Source organism: Eschrichtius robustus, chromosome 6 (assembly GCF_028021215.1).
Source record: "Eschrichtius robustus isolate mEscRob2 chromosome 6, mEscRob2.pri, whole genome shotgun sequence".
NCBI classification, from domain to species: domain Eukaryota; kingdom Metazoa; phylum Chordata; class Mammalia; order Artiodactyla; family Eschrichtiidae; genus Eschrichtius; species Eschrichtius robustus.
This window is the reverse complement of record NC_090829.1, coordinates 73,798,330-73,818,067: the sequence shown is the minus strand read 5'-3', so window position 1 is coordinate 73,818,067 and position 19,738 is coordinate 73,798,330. Positions and strand designations below refer to the sequence as shown.

The 19,738-nt window shown below is 34.0% G+C and overlaps 1 protein-coding gene across 11 annotated transcripts in view; it reads right to left on the bottom strand.

Moving 5' to 3' along the window:
* Window positions 1–19,738, bottom strand: part of DLG1 (discs large MAGUK scaffold protein 1) — a 288,831-nt gene that overhangs the window by 124,026 nt on the left and 145,067 nt on the right. For all 11 annotated transcript variants that reach the window (XM_068546486.1, XM_068546482.1, XM_068546488.1 and 8 more), the window contains one exon: window positions 11,795–11,848. In XM_068546486.1, the coding sequence (XP_068402587.1) occupies window positions 11,795–11,848 (54 nt within the window). The remainder of the gene's footprint in view (window positions 1–11,794; window positions 11,849–19,738) is intronic.

The following is a 19,738-nucleotide window of genomic DNA, read 5'->3' as shown; positions in this document are numbered from 1 at the left end:
AAAAAGAATGTGGCACAAATGCTTTGTGGTTTTTGAATCTAGGTCACGTGATGCCTTGTAGTGTTTGCCTTTGTCTTAGAATGCACTTTCTTAGAATCCAGAAGCTATAATGTGAGGAAGTTCAAAGATCCTATGAGGAGATTCAAATGAAGGAGCATCAAGACCCCTGGCCAAAAGCCCCAGCTGCACCTCTAACCAGCAACTAGCACTAACTGCCAGCCATGGTCAATGAGGCTATTTTGGATCTTCCAGTCTTTTCCAGTGCCCCAGCCAAGATCATGTAAAACAGAGCTATCCAGTTAACCCAGAAAATCATGAGAAATAATGAATTATTTTTAAAGCCACTAAGTTTCAGGGTGGTTTGTTATACAGCAATAGTATAATGAAACAAAAGAATAATGAAATCTATGTAAGGTACTCTGTTTTCTTCACCATACTATAAGAAAGCAACCCCTAATTCAGGTCCAATGCAGGAGCTAGGGTTTTTTTTCCTGAGGATTTTTGAAACTCATCTCTACTACTTTTTTGGGTTCTTAATTCTTACGGTTCTAATGGATTCAAACCCAATTGCTACTTTGTTGCATCTTCTTTTTCAACTGAAGATATTTTCTTCTTGTTTTTGAAATTACGTTATACATATGTGTGTATACACACACATATACACATACATATATATACAAACATATATACATACACACAATATGTATGTGTATATATATATATAAATCTATGATTTATATGCCTATAGAGTGCAGGAGGGTTATACATATGCATATCCTGCCAACTTGACTGGAAGTTCTTTTTTATGAGTAAATATAAAATCTGTGTCTGCAGCTATACAACTCTTCTTATTCTAAAGGTTATTTGTATCATCTATATTTTTTCGTGCTTGGACTTGCTAAAAGTCTATCAGTCTTTATCAAAGAAGTACTTTTAACATCACTGATTTATTACATTCTATGCTATTACTTTCTGCTTTTTTTTTTTTTTATCAATTCTTTACTCTTTCCTTAGGCCCTTTTTAAAGCTCCTTGAGTTGAATGTGCAATTCATTTATGCTTATTACTTTTTCTATTTTTAAAAACACCCGTTAAAGTTAATAAATTTTCCTTGGCACATGGCTTTGGCCAAATCCCCAAATTGCTACATTGGGCTCTATTTTTGTTCATTTGTTTATTTCTTATTAGCCTGAAATTTTATTCTGGAAAATATTTCCAAGTCAGTATACTTACACAGTCCTTTTGGTGTTAATATGTAATATAGTATAAATTTTTGTGTTGTGAGCTTATGGACTTCTGCTTTAAGGAATTTGAGATTTTCACCATTAAGCCTTCTCAAAAGGTAGGTACTCCCAGCTCTACCCACCACCAGTCCCTCCCATCAGGAAACCTGCACAAGACTCTTAGATAGCCTCATCCACCAGAGGACAGACAGCAGAAGCAAGAACTATAATCCTGCAGCCTGTGGAACAAAAACCATATTCACAGAAAGATAGAAAAGATGAAAAGGCAGAGGGCTATGTACCAGATGAAGGAACAAGATAAATCCCCAGAAAAACAACTAAATGAAGTAGAGATAGGCAACCTTCCAGAAAAAGAATTCAGAATAATGATAGTGAAGATGATCCAGGACCTCGGAAAAACAATGGAGGCAAAGATCGAGAAGATGTAAGAAATGTTTAACAAAGACCTAGAAGAATTAAAGAACAAACAAACAGAGATGAACAATACAGTAACTGAAATGAAAACTACACTAGAAGGAATCAATAGCAGAATAACTGAGGCAGAAGAACGGATAAGTGACCTGGAAGACAGAATGGTGGAATTCACTGCTGCAGAACAAAGAAAAAAGAATGAAAAGAAATGACGACAGCCTAAGAGACCTCTGGGACAACACTAAACGCAACAATAGTCACATTATAGGGGTCCCAGAAGGAGAAGAGAGAGAGAAAGGAACCAAGAAAATATTTTAAGAGATTATAGTTGAAAACTTCCCTAACATGGGAAAGGAAATAGCCATGCAAGTCCAGGAAACGCAGCGAGTCCCATACAGGATAAACCCAAGGAGAAACACGCCGAGACACGTAGTAATCAAACTGACAAAAATTAAAGACAAAGAAAAATTATTGAAAGCAGCAAGGGAAAAATGACAAATAACATACAAGGGAACTCCCATAAGGATAACAGCTGATTTCTCAGCAGAAACTCTACAAGACAGAAGGGAGTGGCATGATATACTTAAAGTGATGAAATGGAAGAAACTACAACCAAGATTACTCTACCCGGCAAGGATCTCATTCAGATTCGATGGAGAAATCTAAAGCTTTACAGACAAGCAAAAGCTAAGAGAATTCAGCACCACCAAACCAGCTCTACAACAAATGCTAAAGGAACTTCTCTAAGTGGGAAACACAACAGAAGAAAAGGACCTACAAACCCAAAACAATTAAGAAAATGGTCATAGGGACATACATATCGATAATTACCTTAAACATGAATGGATTAAATGCTCCAACCAAAAGACACAGGCTTGCTGAATGGATACAAAAACAAGACCCATATATATGCTGTCTACAAGAGACCCACTTCAGACCTAGGGACACATACAGACTGAAAGTGAGGGCATGGAAAAAGATATTCCATGCAAATGGAAAACAAAAGAAAGCTGGAGTAGCAATACTCATATCAGATAAAATAGACTTTAAAATAAAGAATGTTACAAGAGACAAGGAAGGACACTACATAATAATCAAGGGATCAATCCAAGAAGAAGATATAACAATTATAAATATATATGCACCCAACAAAGGAGCACCTCAATACATAAGGCAACTGCTAACAGCTGTAAAAGAGGAAATCGACAGTAACACAATAATAGTGGGGGGCTTTAACACCTCACTTACACCAATGGACAGATCATCCAAACAGAAAATTAATAAGGAAACAGAAGCTTTAAATAACACAATAGACCAGATAGATTTAATTGATATTTATAGGACATTCCATCCAAAAACAGCAGATTACACGTTCTCCTCAAGTGCGCATGGAACATTCTCCAGGATAGATCACATCTTGGGTCACAAATCAAGCCTCAGTAAATTTAAGATAACTGAAATCATATCAAGCATCTTTTCTGACCACAACGCTATGAGATTAGAAATCAATTACAGGGGAAAAAACATAAAAAACACAAACACATGGAGGCTAAACAATACGTTACTGAATAACCAAGATATCACCGAAGAAATCAAAGAGGAAATCAAAAAATACCTAGAGAAAAATGACAATGAAAACACGATGATCCAAAACCTATGGGATGCAGCAAAAGCAGTTCTAAGAGGGAAGTTTATAGCTATACAAGCCTACTTCAAGAAACAAGAAAAATCTCAAATAAATAATCTAACCTTACACCTAAAGGAACTAGAGAAAGAAGAACAAACAAAACCCAAAGTTAGCAGAAGGAAAGAAATCATAAAGATCAGAGCAGAAATAAATGAAATAGAAACAAAGAGACAATAGCAAAGATCAATAAAACTAAAAGCTGGTTCTTTGAGAAGATAAACTAAATTGATAAACCATTAGCCAGACTCATCAAGAAAAAGAGGGAGAGGACTCAAATCAATAAAATTAGAAATGAAAAAGGAGAAGTTACCAAGACACCACAGAAATACAAAGTATCCTAAGAGACTACTACAAGCAACTCTATGCCAACAAAATGGACAACCTGGAAGAAATGGACAAATTCTTAGAAAGGTATAACCTTCCAAGACTGAACCAGGAAGAAATAGAAAATATGAACAGACCAATCACAAGTAATGAAATTGAAACTGTGATTAAAAATCTTCCAACAAACAAAAGTCCAAGACGAGATGGCTTCTCAGGTGAATTCTATCAAACATTTAGAGAAGAGCTAACACCCATCCTTCTCAAACTCTTCCAAAAAATTGCAGAGGAAGGAACACTCCCAAACTCATTCTATGAGGCCACCATCACCCTGATACCAAAACCAGATAAAGATACTACAAAAAAGGAAAATTACAGACCAATATCACTGATGAATATAGATGCAAAAATCCTCAATAACATACTAGCAAACAGAATCCAACAACACATTAAGAGGATCATACACCATGATCAGGTGGGATTTACCCCAGGGATGCAAGGATTCTTCAGTATACACAAATCGATCGATCTGATACACCATATTAACAAACTGAAGAAGAAAAACCATATGATCATCTCAATAGCTGCAGAGAAAGCTTTTGACAAAATTCAACACCCATTTATGATGAAAACTCTCCAGAAGGGGGGCGTAGAGGGAACATAACTCAACATAAAAAGACCATATATGACAAAACCACAGCAAACATCATTCTCAATGGTGAAAAACTGAAAGCATTTTCTCTAAGATCAGGAACAAGACAAGGATGTCCACACTCACTGTTATTATTCAACATAGTTTTGGAAATCCTAGCCACGGCAATCAGAGAAGAAAAAGAAATAAAAGGAATACAAATTGGAAAAGAAGAAGTAAAACTGTCACTGTTTGCAGATGACATGATACTATACATAGAGAATCCTAAAGATGCCACCAGAAAACTACTAGAGCTAATCAATGAATTTGGTAAAGTTGCAGGATACAAAATTAATGCACAGAAATCTCTTGCATTCCTATACACTAATGATGAAAAATCTGAAAGAGAAATTAAGGAAACACTCCCATTTATCATTGCAACAAAAAGAATATAACACCTAGGAATAAACCTTCCTAGGGAGACAAAAGACCTGTATGCAGAAAACTATCAGACACTGAAGAAAGAAATTAAAGATGATACCAACAGATGGAGAGATATACCATGTTCGTGGATTGGAAGAATCAATATTGTGAAAATGACTATACTACCCAAAGCAATCTACAGATTCAATGCAATCCCTATCAAATTACCAACGGCATTTTTCACAGAACTAGAACAAAAAATCTTAAAATTTGTATGGAGACACAAAAGACCCCGAATAGCCAAAGCAGTCTTGAGGGAAAAAAACAGAGCTGCAGAAATCAGACTCCCTGACTTCAGACTATACTACAAAGCTACAGTAATCAAGACAATATGGTACTGGCACAAAAACAGAAACATAGATCAATGGAATAAGATAAAAAGCCCAGAGGTAAACCCACGCACCTACGGACAACTACTCTATGAAAAAGGATGCAAGGATATACAATGGAGAAAAGACAGTCTCTTCAACAAGTGGTGCTGGGAAAACTGGACAGCTACATGTAAGAGAATGAAATTAGAACACTCCCTAACACCATGCACAAAAATAAACTCAAAATGGATTAGAGACCTAAATGTAAGACCGGACACTATAAAACTCTTAGAGGAAAACATAGGAAGAACACTCTCTGACATAAATCACAGCAAGATGTTTTTTGATCCACCTCCTAGAGTAATAGAAATAAAAACAAAAATAAACAAATGGGACCTAATGAAACTTCAAAGCTTTTGCACAGCAAAGGAAACCATAAACAAGATGAAAAGACAACCCTCAGAATGGGAGAAAATATTTGCAAATGAATCAACGGACAAAGGATTAATCTCCAAAATATATGAACAGCTCATGCAGCTCGATATTAAAAAAACAAACAACCCAATCCAAAAATGGGCAGAAGACCTAAATAGACATTTCTCCAAAGAAGACATACAGATGGCCAAGAAGCACATGAAAAGCTGCTCAACATCACCAATAATTAGAGAAATGCAAATCAAAACTACAATGAGGTATTACCTCACACCAGTTAGAATGGGCATCATCAGAAAATCTACAAACAACAGATGCTGGAGAGGGTGTGGAGAAAAGGGAACCCTCTTGCACTGTTGGTGGGAATGTAAACTGATACAGCCACTATGGAGAACAGTATGGAGGTTCCTTAAAAAACTAAAAAAAGAATTACCATATGATCTATTAATCCCACTACTGGGCATACACCCAGAGAAAACCACAATTCAAAAAGACACATGCACCCCAATGTTCACTGCAGCACTCTTTACAATAGCCAGATCATGGAAGCAACCTAAATGCCCATCGACAGACGAATGGATAAGGAAGATGTGGCACATATATACAATGGAATATTACTCAGCCATAAAAAGGAACGAAATTGGGTCATTTGTTGAAACGTGGATGGATCTAGAAACTGTCACACAGAGTGAAGTAAGTCAGAAAGAGAAAAACAAATATCGTATATTAATGCACATATGTGGAACTCAGAAAAATGGTACAGATGAACCGGTTTTCAGGGCAGAAATTGAGACACAGATGTAGAGAACAAACGTGTGGACACCAAGGGGGGAAAGCCGCGGCGGGGGGGGTGTGGGTGGTGTTGTGATGAATTGGGAGATTGCGATTGACATGTATACACTGATGTGTATACAAATTGATGACTGATAAGAACCTGCTGTATTTAAAAAAAAAAAAAAAAAAAAAAAAGGTAGGTACTTAGTAAACGTCCTTGATGCTTCACTTAATGCCAAGTCATGATGTATTGATATCTGGTGAGGATTCCAGGTAGCACAGAGTGATTTTAGAAAGGTAAAATGTGAGACGGCCATATGAACCCCAGATGACTTTATTCCTATACCCTTAATAACTTGAAACTGTCTGATAATTTCATGTATAGACACAATTCAATAACATCATTAAACACATTCAAACTGGGCTTCTAAATGCCAAGAATACATTATCAAAACCACAAATTACTCTACAAGTACCACTTCATTAACAGTAAAAGTACACAAAAATAATGTTGGTGTAATATTTTCAAAAGCTATATGGTTTCCAGCAAAACTACAAAATGCTTGATTTGCTTAGTCTTCTTTTTATAATAGCTTTACAAAATGTGGCTTCCAACAGGAAAGAAATGCTTGGCTAATGGGTTTATCACTCTCAATTAACAGGATAAGGTGAGAGGTAAGCTGGGTATAAAATGAGAGAAGAGAGATCAATCTTTAGACAACGTAATATTTTACTGACAAAATATTTGGTTTTTTTCCCCCTTAAAAACAGAATAGATTTAGAATACTTTTGAGAACTGTCATTGCTAGTACTTCCTAGGTTTTGAATTTAGTCCTATTAACAAAATGGGATTGTGTATCAGGGGCGGGGGTGAAAGCTGGAGAAGAAACTAGAAGTGGATTGGAGCCTGATTGTGAAAGGTCTTGAATGCTTTCCTGATGAATGAGAAATATTCTTGAAAGTTTTGGAGCATCAAGTAGGTTTAATAGATTTTCCAGAAAAAGAATTGTGGCAGTATGGAACAGAAATGGAGAGAAATGGGAGAAAAGTAAATTGGTAAAGAAGTTATGGCAATAATTTGGGTAAAAGGAAGAAATTCCAAAGACACTTAAGAATCGGTGGTAAATTTCTAAATATTAAAAAAAATCTTAATATTAACGGGGGAAAAGTCCCATAAAGTCATAAGTAAGAACAACTACTCTATAATAAACCTGACCAGGAAAAAAAAATCAGATTATATAACATATAGCAAAGATGAGTTGTATTCCACTGATCTAATATGGTTTGGGACCAGAACTATGCTGCTGGGTGGGGTGAGATGTGAAAGGGTAAGAGAGTGTCATGGACATATATACACTACCAAATGTAAAATAGATAGCCAGTGGGAAGCAGCCGCATAGCACAGGGAGATCGGCTCGGTGCTTTGTGACCACCTAGAGGGGTGGGATGGGGAGGGTGGGAGGGAGGGAGATGCAAGAGGGAAGAGAAATGGGAACATATTGTATATGTATAACTGATTCACTTTGTTATAAAGCAGAAGCTAACACACCATTGTAAGGCAATTATACTTCAATAAAGATGTTTAAAAAAAAAAAGAACTATGCTGCTTTAATTAAATAGTGTTTTATTATCTGCAGGGAAATCCCCCCAAATTACTTTTACTTAAAATTTTATTTGGTTATTTTTGAGTTTTTAACTTTGCTACATCAACACTGTCCAAAAGAAGTTTCTGTGATGATGGAAGTATAAAATAATCTGCCTTTTCCAATAGAGGAGTTACTTACCCACACATGGTTACTGAGTGCTTGAAATGTGACTACTGAAACAGAGAAACTATATTTTAAATATTATTGAATTTTGATCAATATAAATTAAATACCAACACATGGCCAGTGGCTTACTATTTTGGAAGATGCAGCTCTAGATGAATCATTAAGTCTAGCTCCATCCCTCCAAAACACATGTACATATTCTCTTTTTTCTCTCCTCCTCCTTTTAAGTATTAATACCAATTAATACTTAAAACTGAGTATAATACATCATACTTTATGGTAAAAGACTGAAAGCTTTCTCCCAAGGATCAGGAACAAAACAAGAATGTTTGCTCTGCAACTTCTATAAAACATTTTAAGGGAGGTTCTAGCCACGGCAATTAGGCAAGAAAAATAAATAAAAGGCATCTTTACTGGAAAGGAAGAAGTAAAACTATCTTTTTAGATGACATGATCTTATATAGAAAATCCAAAGGAATCTACATGAAAAAAACCATTAGAGCTAATAAATGAGTTCAGTAACATTGCAGGTAGAGGATCAGTACTCCCAAATCCATTATATACCCATATGTTAGCAATGAAAAATCCATAAATGAAATTAAGAAAACAATTTCATTTATAATAGCATTAAAAGAATAAAAATACACAGGAATAAATTTAACAAAAGAAGTGTAAGACATGTACACTGAAAATTATAAAACACTGGTAACAAAATTAAAGATGTAAGTGAATGGAAAGACAGTCTGTGTTCATGGACTGAGAGACATAATGTTGATAAAATGACAATAATCCCCAGGTACTGTATGCCAATGTTTACCACAGCATTATTCACAACAGGCAAAAGGTGGAAACAACCCAAGAGTCCATCAAGAGAAGGATGAATAAACAAAACATGGTGTGTGTGTGTGTGTGTGTGTGTGTGTGTGTGTGTGTATATATATATATATATACACACATACATATATATATATATATATATATAAAATGAAAAATAATTCAGCCATAAAAAGGAATGACATTCTGACACATGCTACAACATAGATGAACCTTGAAAACATTATGCTAAGTGAAAGAAGCCAGATACAAAAGGCCACATATTGTATGATTCTATTTATATGAACAGTCCAGAAAAGACAAAGCCGCAGTGACAGAAAATAGATTAGTGGTTGCCAGGGGCTGAGGTAAGGGCAGAATGGGGAGTGACTGCTAACGGGTACAGGGTTTCCTTACAAGGTGATGAAAATGTTCTGGAATTTGAAAGTGGTGATGACGGCACAACGTTGTGAATAGACTAAAACCACTGAATTGTATACTTTAAAAGGGTAGATTTTGTGTTACGTGTCTCAACGTAAAATTTTTTAAGGTGAAGAAGTTGCAAAAGGTGAGGTATAACATAAATTCAAGTTGAAACAATGAGTTAATACATTTTAAACATTATGCTAACAAAAGATCAAAAAGTTTATTAACACACCATGCTAGTGACAGTATGGGGTAAAAACAGTAATAATTTTTGTTGAAGTATAAATGGATATAACTCTGTGAAGTACAATTTGGCAATAATGATCAAATCTAAAAATTGACATACCCTTTGAGCAATCTATGTATCAATATATAAATATACTCTGATTATATAATTGCATATATACACAAAAATATCTATACAAAAATTATCAGCGGGGGCATTGATTTTTATATGGTAAAAGTTTGAAAACAACACATATATGCTTGTACATGCACAGAATGTTTACAGAAGGATATATATATATATTATATATATATAAATTACTTAATTTTAGAAAGCATGGCGACAACAATCAGGAAAAAAAGTGTTATAAAGCAATAGCTGCAAGTTTTCTTATTTTTATTCATCAACACATAGCTAGTATTAAATGATCAGGACTTAACAAAGGAATAGCAAATAAGTTTATAAACCATTCTGGAATATATTTTAAATTTCAGAATTAAATTAAAAACCTGCAAAGAATAGTTACTAAACATTTTACACAGTGTTCTTCAAGTATGATAAAGTACCACACTCTGAAAAATCTTGCTTAAGGAATTGGAATTTATCTTATATCCTTACGTACAGAAAAGGTTTAATAAAGCAGGCCCAAGGGTGCTATCACTAGAAGGGTCTTAGCAGGTATTTGAGAAATTGATTTTGGGAGTGTTCCCACCATTCCCTAACTGAGAGGGTTGCTTACTGTGGCTAGACTTTGCAAAGACAATGCACTTTATGCTGAACACCTGTTTTCCTTCTGGGAGCTTGGAAATTTGGTATGCGCTGGACAAAGGGTGCCTATGTGACCAACCACCAATAAATAACTTTGCGCTGCGTCCATAATGGGTTTCCCTGGGCAGAAAAACTGCATACGTGTTGCTACATTTTCACTGCTAGGTGAAAAGAGTGCTCTGTGGATCCCTCTGGGGAGGAAGAAAGTAGAAGGAAATCTAAACATGGATTCTTCTAGACATATAGCCTTATAATCTGACTGTAGATCCTGACTTATCACATAGCTGTAATAAATCTTAGCCGTAGGTACAACATGCTGAGCCTTGTGAATCCTTCCAGCAAATTTCTCACCGTGGGTGGTGAATGGTTTTCAAGACTCCCAACATACCCTGCTTTAGCAGGAAAAGTACTTTATGAATAATATGTCATACAAACTTAAAATTAATACAACTTTTACTCTAAGTTTGCTGCTTGTATGCTAATCCTGTTTTTAATTTGTTGACATTTCCCCTAAAATGCATGTGTATTTATTTTCTTTGTTGATATCATTTTATCTGTTAGTTCTTACATATTAACCTTTCAGTTGAAAGGGTTTTAAAATAAAAATATTTAATCACTGATTCTGTCCTTAAGCAAAACATATGTCAACAAAAAGAACAAGTGAGGGAGAAAGAAATGTGAAGAAGAAAATATTGACAAAAGTACAAACAAAATTCTGCTTAAGTATTCTTTATCCATGTGAAAGGTGACTGACTGAAAAGAGTATTTTTGGTTTGTATTAAGTATTATTATTTGAAGTTTTCAAAAATTCCCCCAAATTTGACATACCCATATAAATATAAATGGAAGATAAAGCCAAATATAATGTTTTAAAGTATAGACTGAAATCAACTATAGTTAAAAAATGGGAGAAAAAGATTTTTACAACCTATTAAATTATGCACCATTTGCTTTTTTTAAAATGCGCAAGCACAACTTCTACTGACACATCTCCGAAGATATTTTAGTTGGGGTGAAAAATGTTAGATTCTGCTGTTCTGGCTATTTATCTTTAGGAGAAAGAAGGCTTTTTAACAAAAGAAGTTTAGAGAGAAGCACTAATCAATTTAAAGTTATAAAGTTATAACTAATTATTTTAATATGTGAACACCTATAAACCTGGTCACTAAAAATCTAGTCACTCAATTAGACTTCAAAAATGACTCTCTGAATATATGGCATTGTGTAAATGACCATTGGTCAGAGACAGCGAAAGTTATTCATTTTAATTTAAAAATAAAATTTCTTATTTCAACATTTCTGCTTTGCAAGAGTATAGAAAAAGAACAACCAAAGAAGGACGGTACTGCTTCATTTACTTTAACAATTACAGCTTAGTGATAGAACACTGTAAGTACAATGTATTAGAGAAAATAATGCTGTGATTTTTGTATCTATATCAAAACCTACAAAAGAGAAAACAGAATTATTTAAATATGGCAATGAATGGAACTTACATAAGTCGATGTTTCCAAGCTATCTGTGTTGACCAGTACTGGAGGAGGATTTGCCTTAGAGAAAGAATTGTAAATGTGTTAGGCTTAACAGGAAAATTGACACATTACATAATAATGTTCACAAATGTTAGAAGCATATGAAAGATTTGCTATTTCTTAAAGTATAATTTTATATGAACTTTACATATGTTAAACTATGTATCCAGTTTCTAGCACCAATGGAAAGATTTAGGTATAGGCAGTTGTTATAATTGCTTTTGAGAAATAAGTTCTTATTTCTGCTAAAACAGACACAATTTTCTTAAGATTTGCAAAGAAGTTCACCAGCCTTCTCAAAAAATCCACAAATATTCTCTAGCATAACAAACAACTCTTCCCAAATTGCTTAGAAATCATTTGCTTTTCTAGTCTCAAGGATCCCATGAAGATTCCAATCATTTTATCACCCAGAAAAAAAATTCTGTCCCACACTGAACTGTGTTTAAACACTGGAATTACAAAAAAAAAAAAAAAAAAAAGCCATACAAAGAAATCAATCGCAAACTTTTAGAATACTGGAAACACACTCAACGTAAAAGACCTCAATTGTTATCAACTGCAATTACTGCTTTCCATGTGTTATTCTAGACCACTCACAGAATAACTAGTGGTCAAAAAACCCCACAAAAAAACAAAAAAAACCCACAAAAAAACAAAAAACAAAAAAGCCAAGTAGAATAACATAGGTCTAATTAAGTTTGGAATGAGAAAAGCTTGGCTTTCTGCTTAAGTTGAAAAGTGTTTATTATGTAGGTGCAATAAAATTTAAAGAATAAAATGCAATTAATACCAAATGAAAAACAGACCAGAATATACTAGAAAACTGATGTGATTCCTCTTAAAATTATCTTTCTTCTGCATATTTAAGAGTATAAAATTACCAAGTCAAATGACATCTTCAGAGAATCAAAAAGATGACTATCCTTTAAATAAATTTTAAAGAGATGTGTTTAAACATTCACAGTTCTTCTACGCTAACTAAAGAATTACAAAAAAAGGTTGTATGAAAGAAACATAATACACAAAATAACCGTTTTCTTCCAAGTGTATGGGCTTTTCTAAAAGGTGAATGAATATTCAGCGTTCAAATGTTTTACATTATTTTCAGCAAAGTACTAGATCTGGATGATCATATGATAAAATGCTTAAAGACAACACCAATGCATGCTTAAATAATTGTACAGTATGCATCTCAGCTACATGAAGCAGCAAGTTAAAAATGAGTAGGGACAAGGATTTACTGTACAGCACAGGGAACTATATTCAATATCTTGTAATAACCTATAATGGAAAATAATCTGAAAAAATGTATATAACTGAATCACTTTGCTGTACACCTGAAACAATAAAAAATACCCTGAAAAAAACAAACAAACAAAATGAGTAGGGAATACTTTATTAAATATAAACATGATACTAACTACTTTATGTGTAGTCCTACCTTTGACTACAATAGTCTGTTTTCGAATGATTCAGTGAAAAGCAAACCTAATAGGTAAAAATACTATTTGTGAGAATGATATTTAAGCAAAGCTAGTCAACTAACAGACATTTGAGATTTTATGAACATTTGAAATTATTCATTTCCCAATGACTACTGACAATTCTCAAATTGACATTTTAATTCATTAAAAAATTAATGGTACTTCACCTTTTTTGCTTAAGAAATTACAGAGGAGGGCAAGAAAGAACAAGGCTATTTAAAGTTACAAAAGAAGTTACATTCTTCAAAAATTATGGCAAGAAAACCATTTGGTTCTCTCTGCTCATTTATTACCAAAAATATAGTGGAAAAAGTTGTTTATTACCAAAATCTAACTTATACCAAAATTATCACAACACTAGCTGTTCATGATCACCAACTCATCATCACTGTAGGTAAGTTATCTTTTGATTCTAGTCATATAAAAAGTCTAACTGATATTGAAATACATACAAACCAAACTATATAAAGGGTTAAATTTACTTCAAAATAAAATAATGACAATGAGAGATCAGGAGAAGGAGGGGCTATGGATCATATAAGAGTACATGAATTGAGGATTGTTGTAGTTGGGTGATGAGTATACATGGGAGTTCACTGTACTACTCCCTTTATGTCTGAGCATTTTTGAAGTTTTTCATAATATACAGCAAAACAATTATATTGAGTCAAGTACTCAGTTTGTAAGAGGTTAATAACTAATACATTTGTGAAATATAGGTTAGAGTTGCTATTAAGATATTAGCATTCCCATCATAAAATTAATTTCAATTTTAAAGTTCAGTTCTGAATAAAGAATAATACAGACTAGTAAAAATAATTTGTAATTTTGACTTAATGAATATGATTAGATAATTAATATAGGTACAATAAGTTTATTTGTAGATGTATCTTAGAATTAATATGAGTGAATGATCACACCTGAAGGGAAAGCATGGGAATAAAGGACTTGAAATTGAACAAAAACTGGGAATGTTCACAATGAGGATTAAGCAAGAATTTCATTCAAAACTAATGTCAAGATAAGACAACCTAGCAATTTGAAAAAGACATATCACAAAATATAGTCTAAAATAAGCCTACGTAAATGAAGCTCAAGAGGCATGATTTGACGGCCTCAAGTTTAAGCCGCCTAAAATAATGATAAAAATATTTAAGACTGTGTTAGCAGGTAGAGATTTAAAACATTACCTTAAAATTTACCCTTACTAACTTGAGATTTTCTAAATTCTTATATTACAGAATACAGAAGTGGTATCTGACAAAGTAGTACTCCATTCCTCTCAAATTTGGAGGTGGTGGGAATGAGGTAGCACAATGGGCTTGGAGGGTATGATATACAACTCAGAAAGACATAATAACCTAGCACCAAAGCCAGAACAGGTACTTCTGAAGGAAGAGATAGAGACAAATTTGGCCATGGAATTTGCTACTTTCAGATAGCTGAAGTAGAGAGCACTAAAATAAAAAACAGTAGCAAATATGGATAGTTTAAGACCTCAGGGTCTGTATCTAGGACAGGGGATAGCAGAATAGGTAACATGAAATTATCAGCTTTGCTTAGGGAGGAAATCAAACAATAGCAACAAGACTTGAGAATAATCTGTGTGAAAGTTACTTCAAATGAAGAAAAAAAACCCTTCCCTGCACCTCACTTTAAGTGACACTTATCAAAAGACATGGTTCTAGATCTCTCTCTACCCTCACTCTACCATTCAATGACTTTGAATATACAGATAAATCACAAGTATTACTGAAACTTATTTTTTCCATCTGTAAAGAGACATACCTTTACCCAAGAGGACTGTGCGAGGACTTAGTGAAGCAATATAAAAAAAAATGTGTTGTAAACCACAGAAACCTATTGCTAATCCATTATTATTTACTAACAATATATACCATTGTGTATGTTTCAACTTAGACAATAATGAAGTCCTATAATTCACTTAGAAATGGGGGGTGATTAGTAAGGGGGCAGGGATATACCAGAAAGAGAAATTTAACAAACCCCTAAAGAATATGACCCATGAATTAATAACAAGACTTAAGAAACATAATTTTGCTCATCCAACTTTTACTATTTTATTTCATTAATAAAGGGCCTCATAGGGTCTGCTGCTGTTAACACACTGCAGCATCCTTACACACTTTCAGAGCACAATATTACATCTTAAAAATTTTGTGTTAAACTAATTCTAAGATCCAGTTATTTAAAAACAGGCCAAAATTAGGAGTTTAGAAAATGCTTTTACGCTGTATACTATATTTCTCCTTCTTAGCATGTATCAAAGTTTCATTATATTATTGGCTTAGTGTCTCTTTCTCCCCTACTAAATTATAAAAGAAATGTTTTTCAAACACAGAACTCACAAACCCCAGAGGATACATCTTGGCTTCTAATTTGAGACACACTGCATTAAAAGTTAAATGCTATCACTTCAGTGATCACTGTAAGTTAAAGTGATTGTAAAAACAAATAGGGTGAATTCTGGGAAGATGGCAACACAAGAAGTCCCACAATTTTGTCTCTCCACCTAGATAACAACTGCACTGGCAAAAACGCAACTGCCAGTGTGATGTAACTATTTTGGAATTCTAGTCTATTGAAGGCTTACAACTTCCAGGGTAAGTATTCGATGGCAAACTGTGGTTAATCCAGTCAATTTCAGTTCTTAGCACAGTAGCAGCTACCCAACTCCCACCCCTCTTAAGTGTTCCTGGAGCAGCTGGCACAAAGCCTGCACAAACCGGGGTGGGGATGGGGGTGGGCAGCAACAAAACACCCTGTCCTCCAAATATAGGGAATCTGTGCTCTTACTGCTGCTTCTGATCATGGAGGTGCAAAGAGGCAGTGGCCATTGTTGCTGAACCTCCCCCAATTGATGTAAATCTCTCTCTCTCTGACTGAAGTGACTCCCAAGAGATTTAAAGGGCAAGTGTCTCCTTCCACAATTTCATTTTTCTCTCTTTCCCCTTTTGAGAGCCAGACATTGAAGATTAGAATATTCAAAAGCAACCACATATATGAGGGAAATTAGAAAATCACTGCGTATGCCTGGGGAAGGTACAGGCATAGAAGAAATCTGCGAAGATCTTAAAGTTATACCATAGGCTGATTTTTAGCACAGAGATAGCCTACAGCAATCAAAAAACCAAAAAACAGAAAACCCAGCAAACCCTAGGAAAGGGTAGAATCAGGTTTCCAGAGAAATTGTAAGAGTCAGACGTCCAATTTTCAACAACAAAAAAATCACAAGGCATGCAAAGAGACAGGAACATATGGTCCATTCAAAGGAGAGAGAGAGAGGAAAAAAGAAACTGTCTCTGAAAAAGAGCTGGTGGCATATCTATTAGACAAAGGATTTAAAACAACCACCTTAAAGATATCCAAAGAACTAAAAGACAAGGTGGACAAAGTCAAGAAAATGATGTATGAACTAAATGGAGATAAGAGGTAGAAAACCTAAAGAGAAACCAAAAGGAAATTCTGAAGCTGAAAAGTACAATAACTGAAATGAAAAATTCACTAGAGCAGACTGGAACACGCAGAAGAATCAGCAAACTTGAAGATAGGACGACATAAATTATTAAGTCTGAAAACAGAAAGACTGAAGAAAAGTGACCAGAGTCTAAGAGACTTGTGGGCCATCATTAAGTGGACCAACACACACATTGTGGGAGTCCAAGAAAAAGAAGAGAGAGATAAAGGGGCAGAGAAAATATCTGAAGAAATAATGGCTAAAATATTCCCAAATTTGATGAAAGACATGAATATAAACATCCAAGAAGCTCAACAAACTCAAGGTAGGATTAACTCAAAGAGATTCACACTCAGACACATTATAATCAAACTCCTGGAAGACAACGACAGGGAGAATTTTGAAAGCAGCATGAAAAAGTGACTCAATATACAAGGGATCCTCAATAATATTAATAGATTTTTCATCAGAATTCTGGAGGTCAGGAAGCAGTGGGCTGGTATATTCAAAGTGCTAACAGAAAAACACTGCCAACCAAGAACCTTGTATCTGGCAAAACTATCCTTCAAATATGAGGGAGAAATTAAGACATTCCCAGATAAACAAAAGCTGAAGGAGATCCTTACCAATAGACTGGCCCTGAAAGGAATGTTAAAGGGAATCCTGCAGGTTGAAATGAAAGGACACAGGATAGCAACTTGAGGTGTTTGGAGAAATAAAGATCTTGGTAAGGATAAATACAAAAAAACTCTTATTATTTTAATAGTGTTTTGTAACATCACTTTTTGTTACCTACATGATTTAAGACACTAATATTTTTAAAATTATATTTAAAAAATTAGTCTAAAAGCTACTTCTTAGTACAGAAGTGAAGTCAATGTTAGTAAATAACTAAAATCAATTACTAGTCCAGAAGCTAGTATTATAGTAACTTTGCTTTGTAATTCCACATTTGTTTTCTACATAATTTAAAAGATGAATGCATTTAAAAATTGTTAATTTATGTTTTTGTACATACAATGTATAAAGTTATAATTCTGTGACATCAACAACTGAAACGGGTGGGGATGGCACTGTTAAAAGGAGCAGAGTTTTTGTATATTGTTGAAGTTAAGCTGGTTTAAATTCAAATTAGAGTGTTATGACTTTGGGATGTTAAATGTAATCCCCATGGTAACCACAGAGGAAATAGCTAAAGAATATACACAAAAGGAAATGGGAAAGGAATTTAAACATTTCACTACCAAAAAATCAACCAAACAAAAAATAAGACACTAATGCAGGAAATAAGGTACAAAAAACCTATAATGAATACAGAAAACAAATAGCAAAATGACAGAAGTCTCTCCTTATCAGTAATTACTTTAAATGTAAATTGATTAAACTCTCCAATTAAAAAAAAAAAAAACAGCAGAATGGATAAAAACACATGACCCAACTCTATGTTGTCTACAAGAGACTCTGTTGAGATCCAAAGACACAAACAGATTGAAAGTGACAAAGACACAAACAGATTGAAAAAGATATTCCACGCAAATAGTAACCAAAAGATAGTAGGAGTGACTATACTAACATTAGACAAAATAGAATTTAAATTTTAAAAAGTTACAAGAGACAAAGGACATTATATATTAATAAAAGGTTCAAAACAGCAAGAAGATGTAACAATTACTAACATTTATGTACCTAGTGACAGACCATCAGAATCTATGAAACAAAAAAATGACAGAATTAAAGAGAATAGACAGTTCTACAATAATAGTTGGAGATTTCAATGCCCACTCAAAATAATGTGTAAAATAACCAGACAAAAGATAAGTATCGAAAAGGATGACTTAAACGACACAATAAACCATCCTGACCTGACATATTTAGAACATTCTGTCCAACAGCAGGATACATTCTTCTCAAGTGCACTTGGGTCATTTTCCAGAATATACCATATATTAGGCCACAAATTAAGTCTCAATAGATTTAGAAAGTCATCATACAAAGTATCTTTTATGGCCAAAATGGATGAAGATAGTAAGCAATAATAGAAGCAAACTAGAAAATTCACCAAGCTGTGGAAATTAAACAACATACTCTTAACCACTGAATCAAAGAAGAAGTAGAAAAGCAAACTGGAAAAGACTTAAAGGGATGAATGAAAATGAAAACACAACATACCAAAGCTTATGAGACACAGCAAAAGCAGTGGTAAGGGGGAAGTTTACAACTACACGTTTACCTTAAAAAACAAGAAAGACCTCAAGTCAACAAACTGAACTTTACAAATTAAGGAACTAGAAAAAGAAGAACAAACTAAACCCAAAGTTAGTACAAGGAAGGAAATAATAAAAATTAGAGCAGAGATAAGTAAAATAGAGAATAGAAAAATGATAGAGAAAAAAGACCAACAGTTGTTTTTTGAAAAGATCAACAAACTGAAAAACTTTTAGTTAGATGGACTAAGGAAAAAAGAGAGAAGCCTAAATTACTAAAATCAGAAATGAACATTATTACTAATTCTACAGAAATAAAAAGGACTATAAGAGCATTATGAGCAAATGTAAGCCAACAAATTGGATAACCTACACAAAATGGACAAACTCCTAAGGCTGAATCATGGAGAAAATTTAAATAGACTTTATAATTAATAAGGAGATTGAATCAGTAATCAAAAATCTCCTGACAAAAGCCCTTGAAATCTGATTGCTTTCCTGGTGAATTCTACCAAACATCTGAAGAACTAACATCAATTTTTCTCAAACTTTGCCCAAAAATTGAAGAGGAAGGTACATTCCCTAACTCATCCTATGAGCCAGCATTACCCTGATACTAACTAAGGTCAAAGGCAAGGACACTATAAGAAAACTGCAGACAAATATCCCTTATGAACATTGATCCAAAATTCTCAACAAAAACTGAATTCAGCATCATATTAAGAAGATTATATACCAT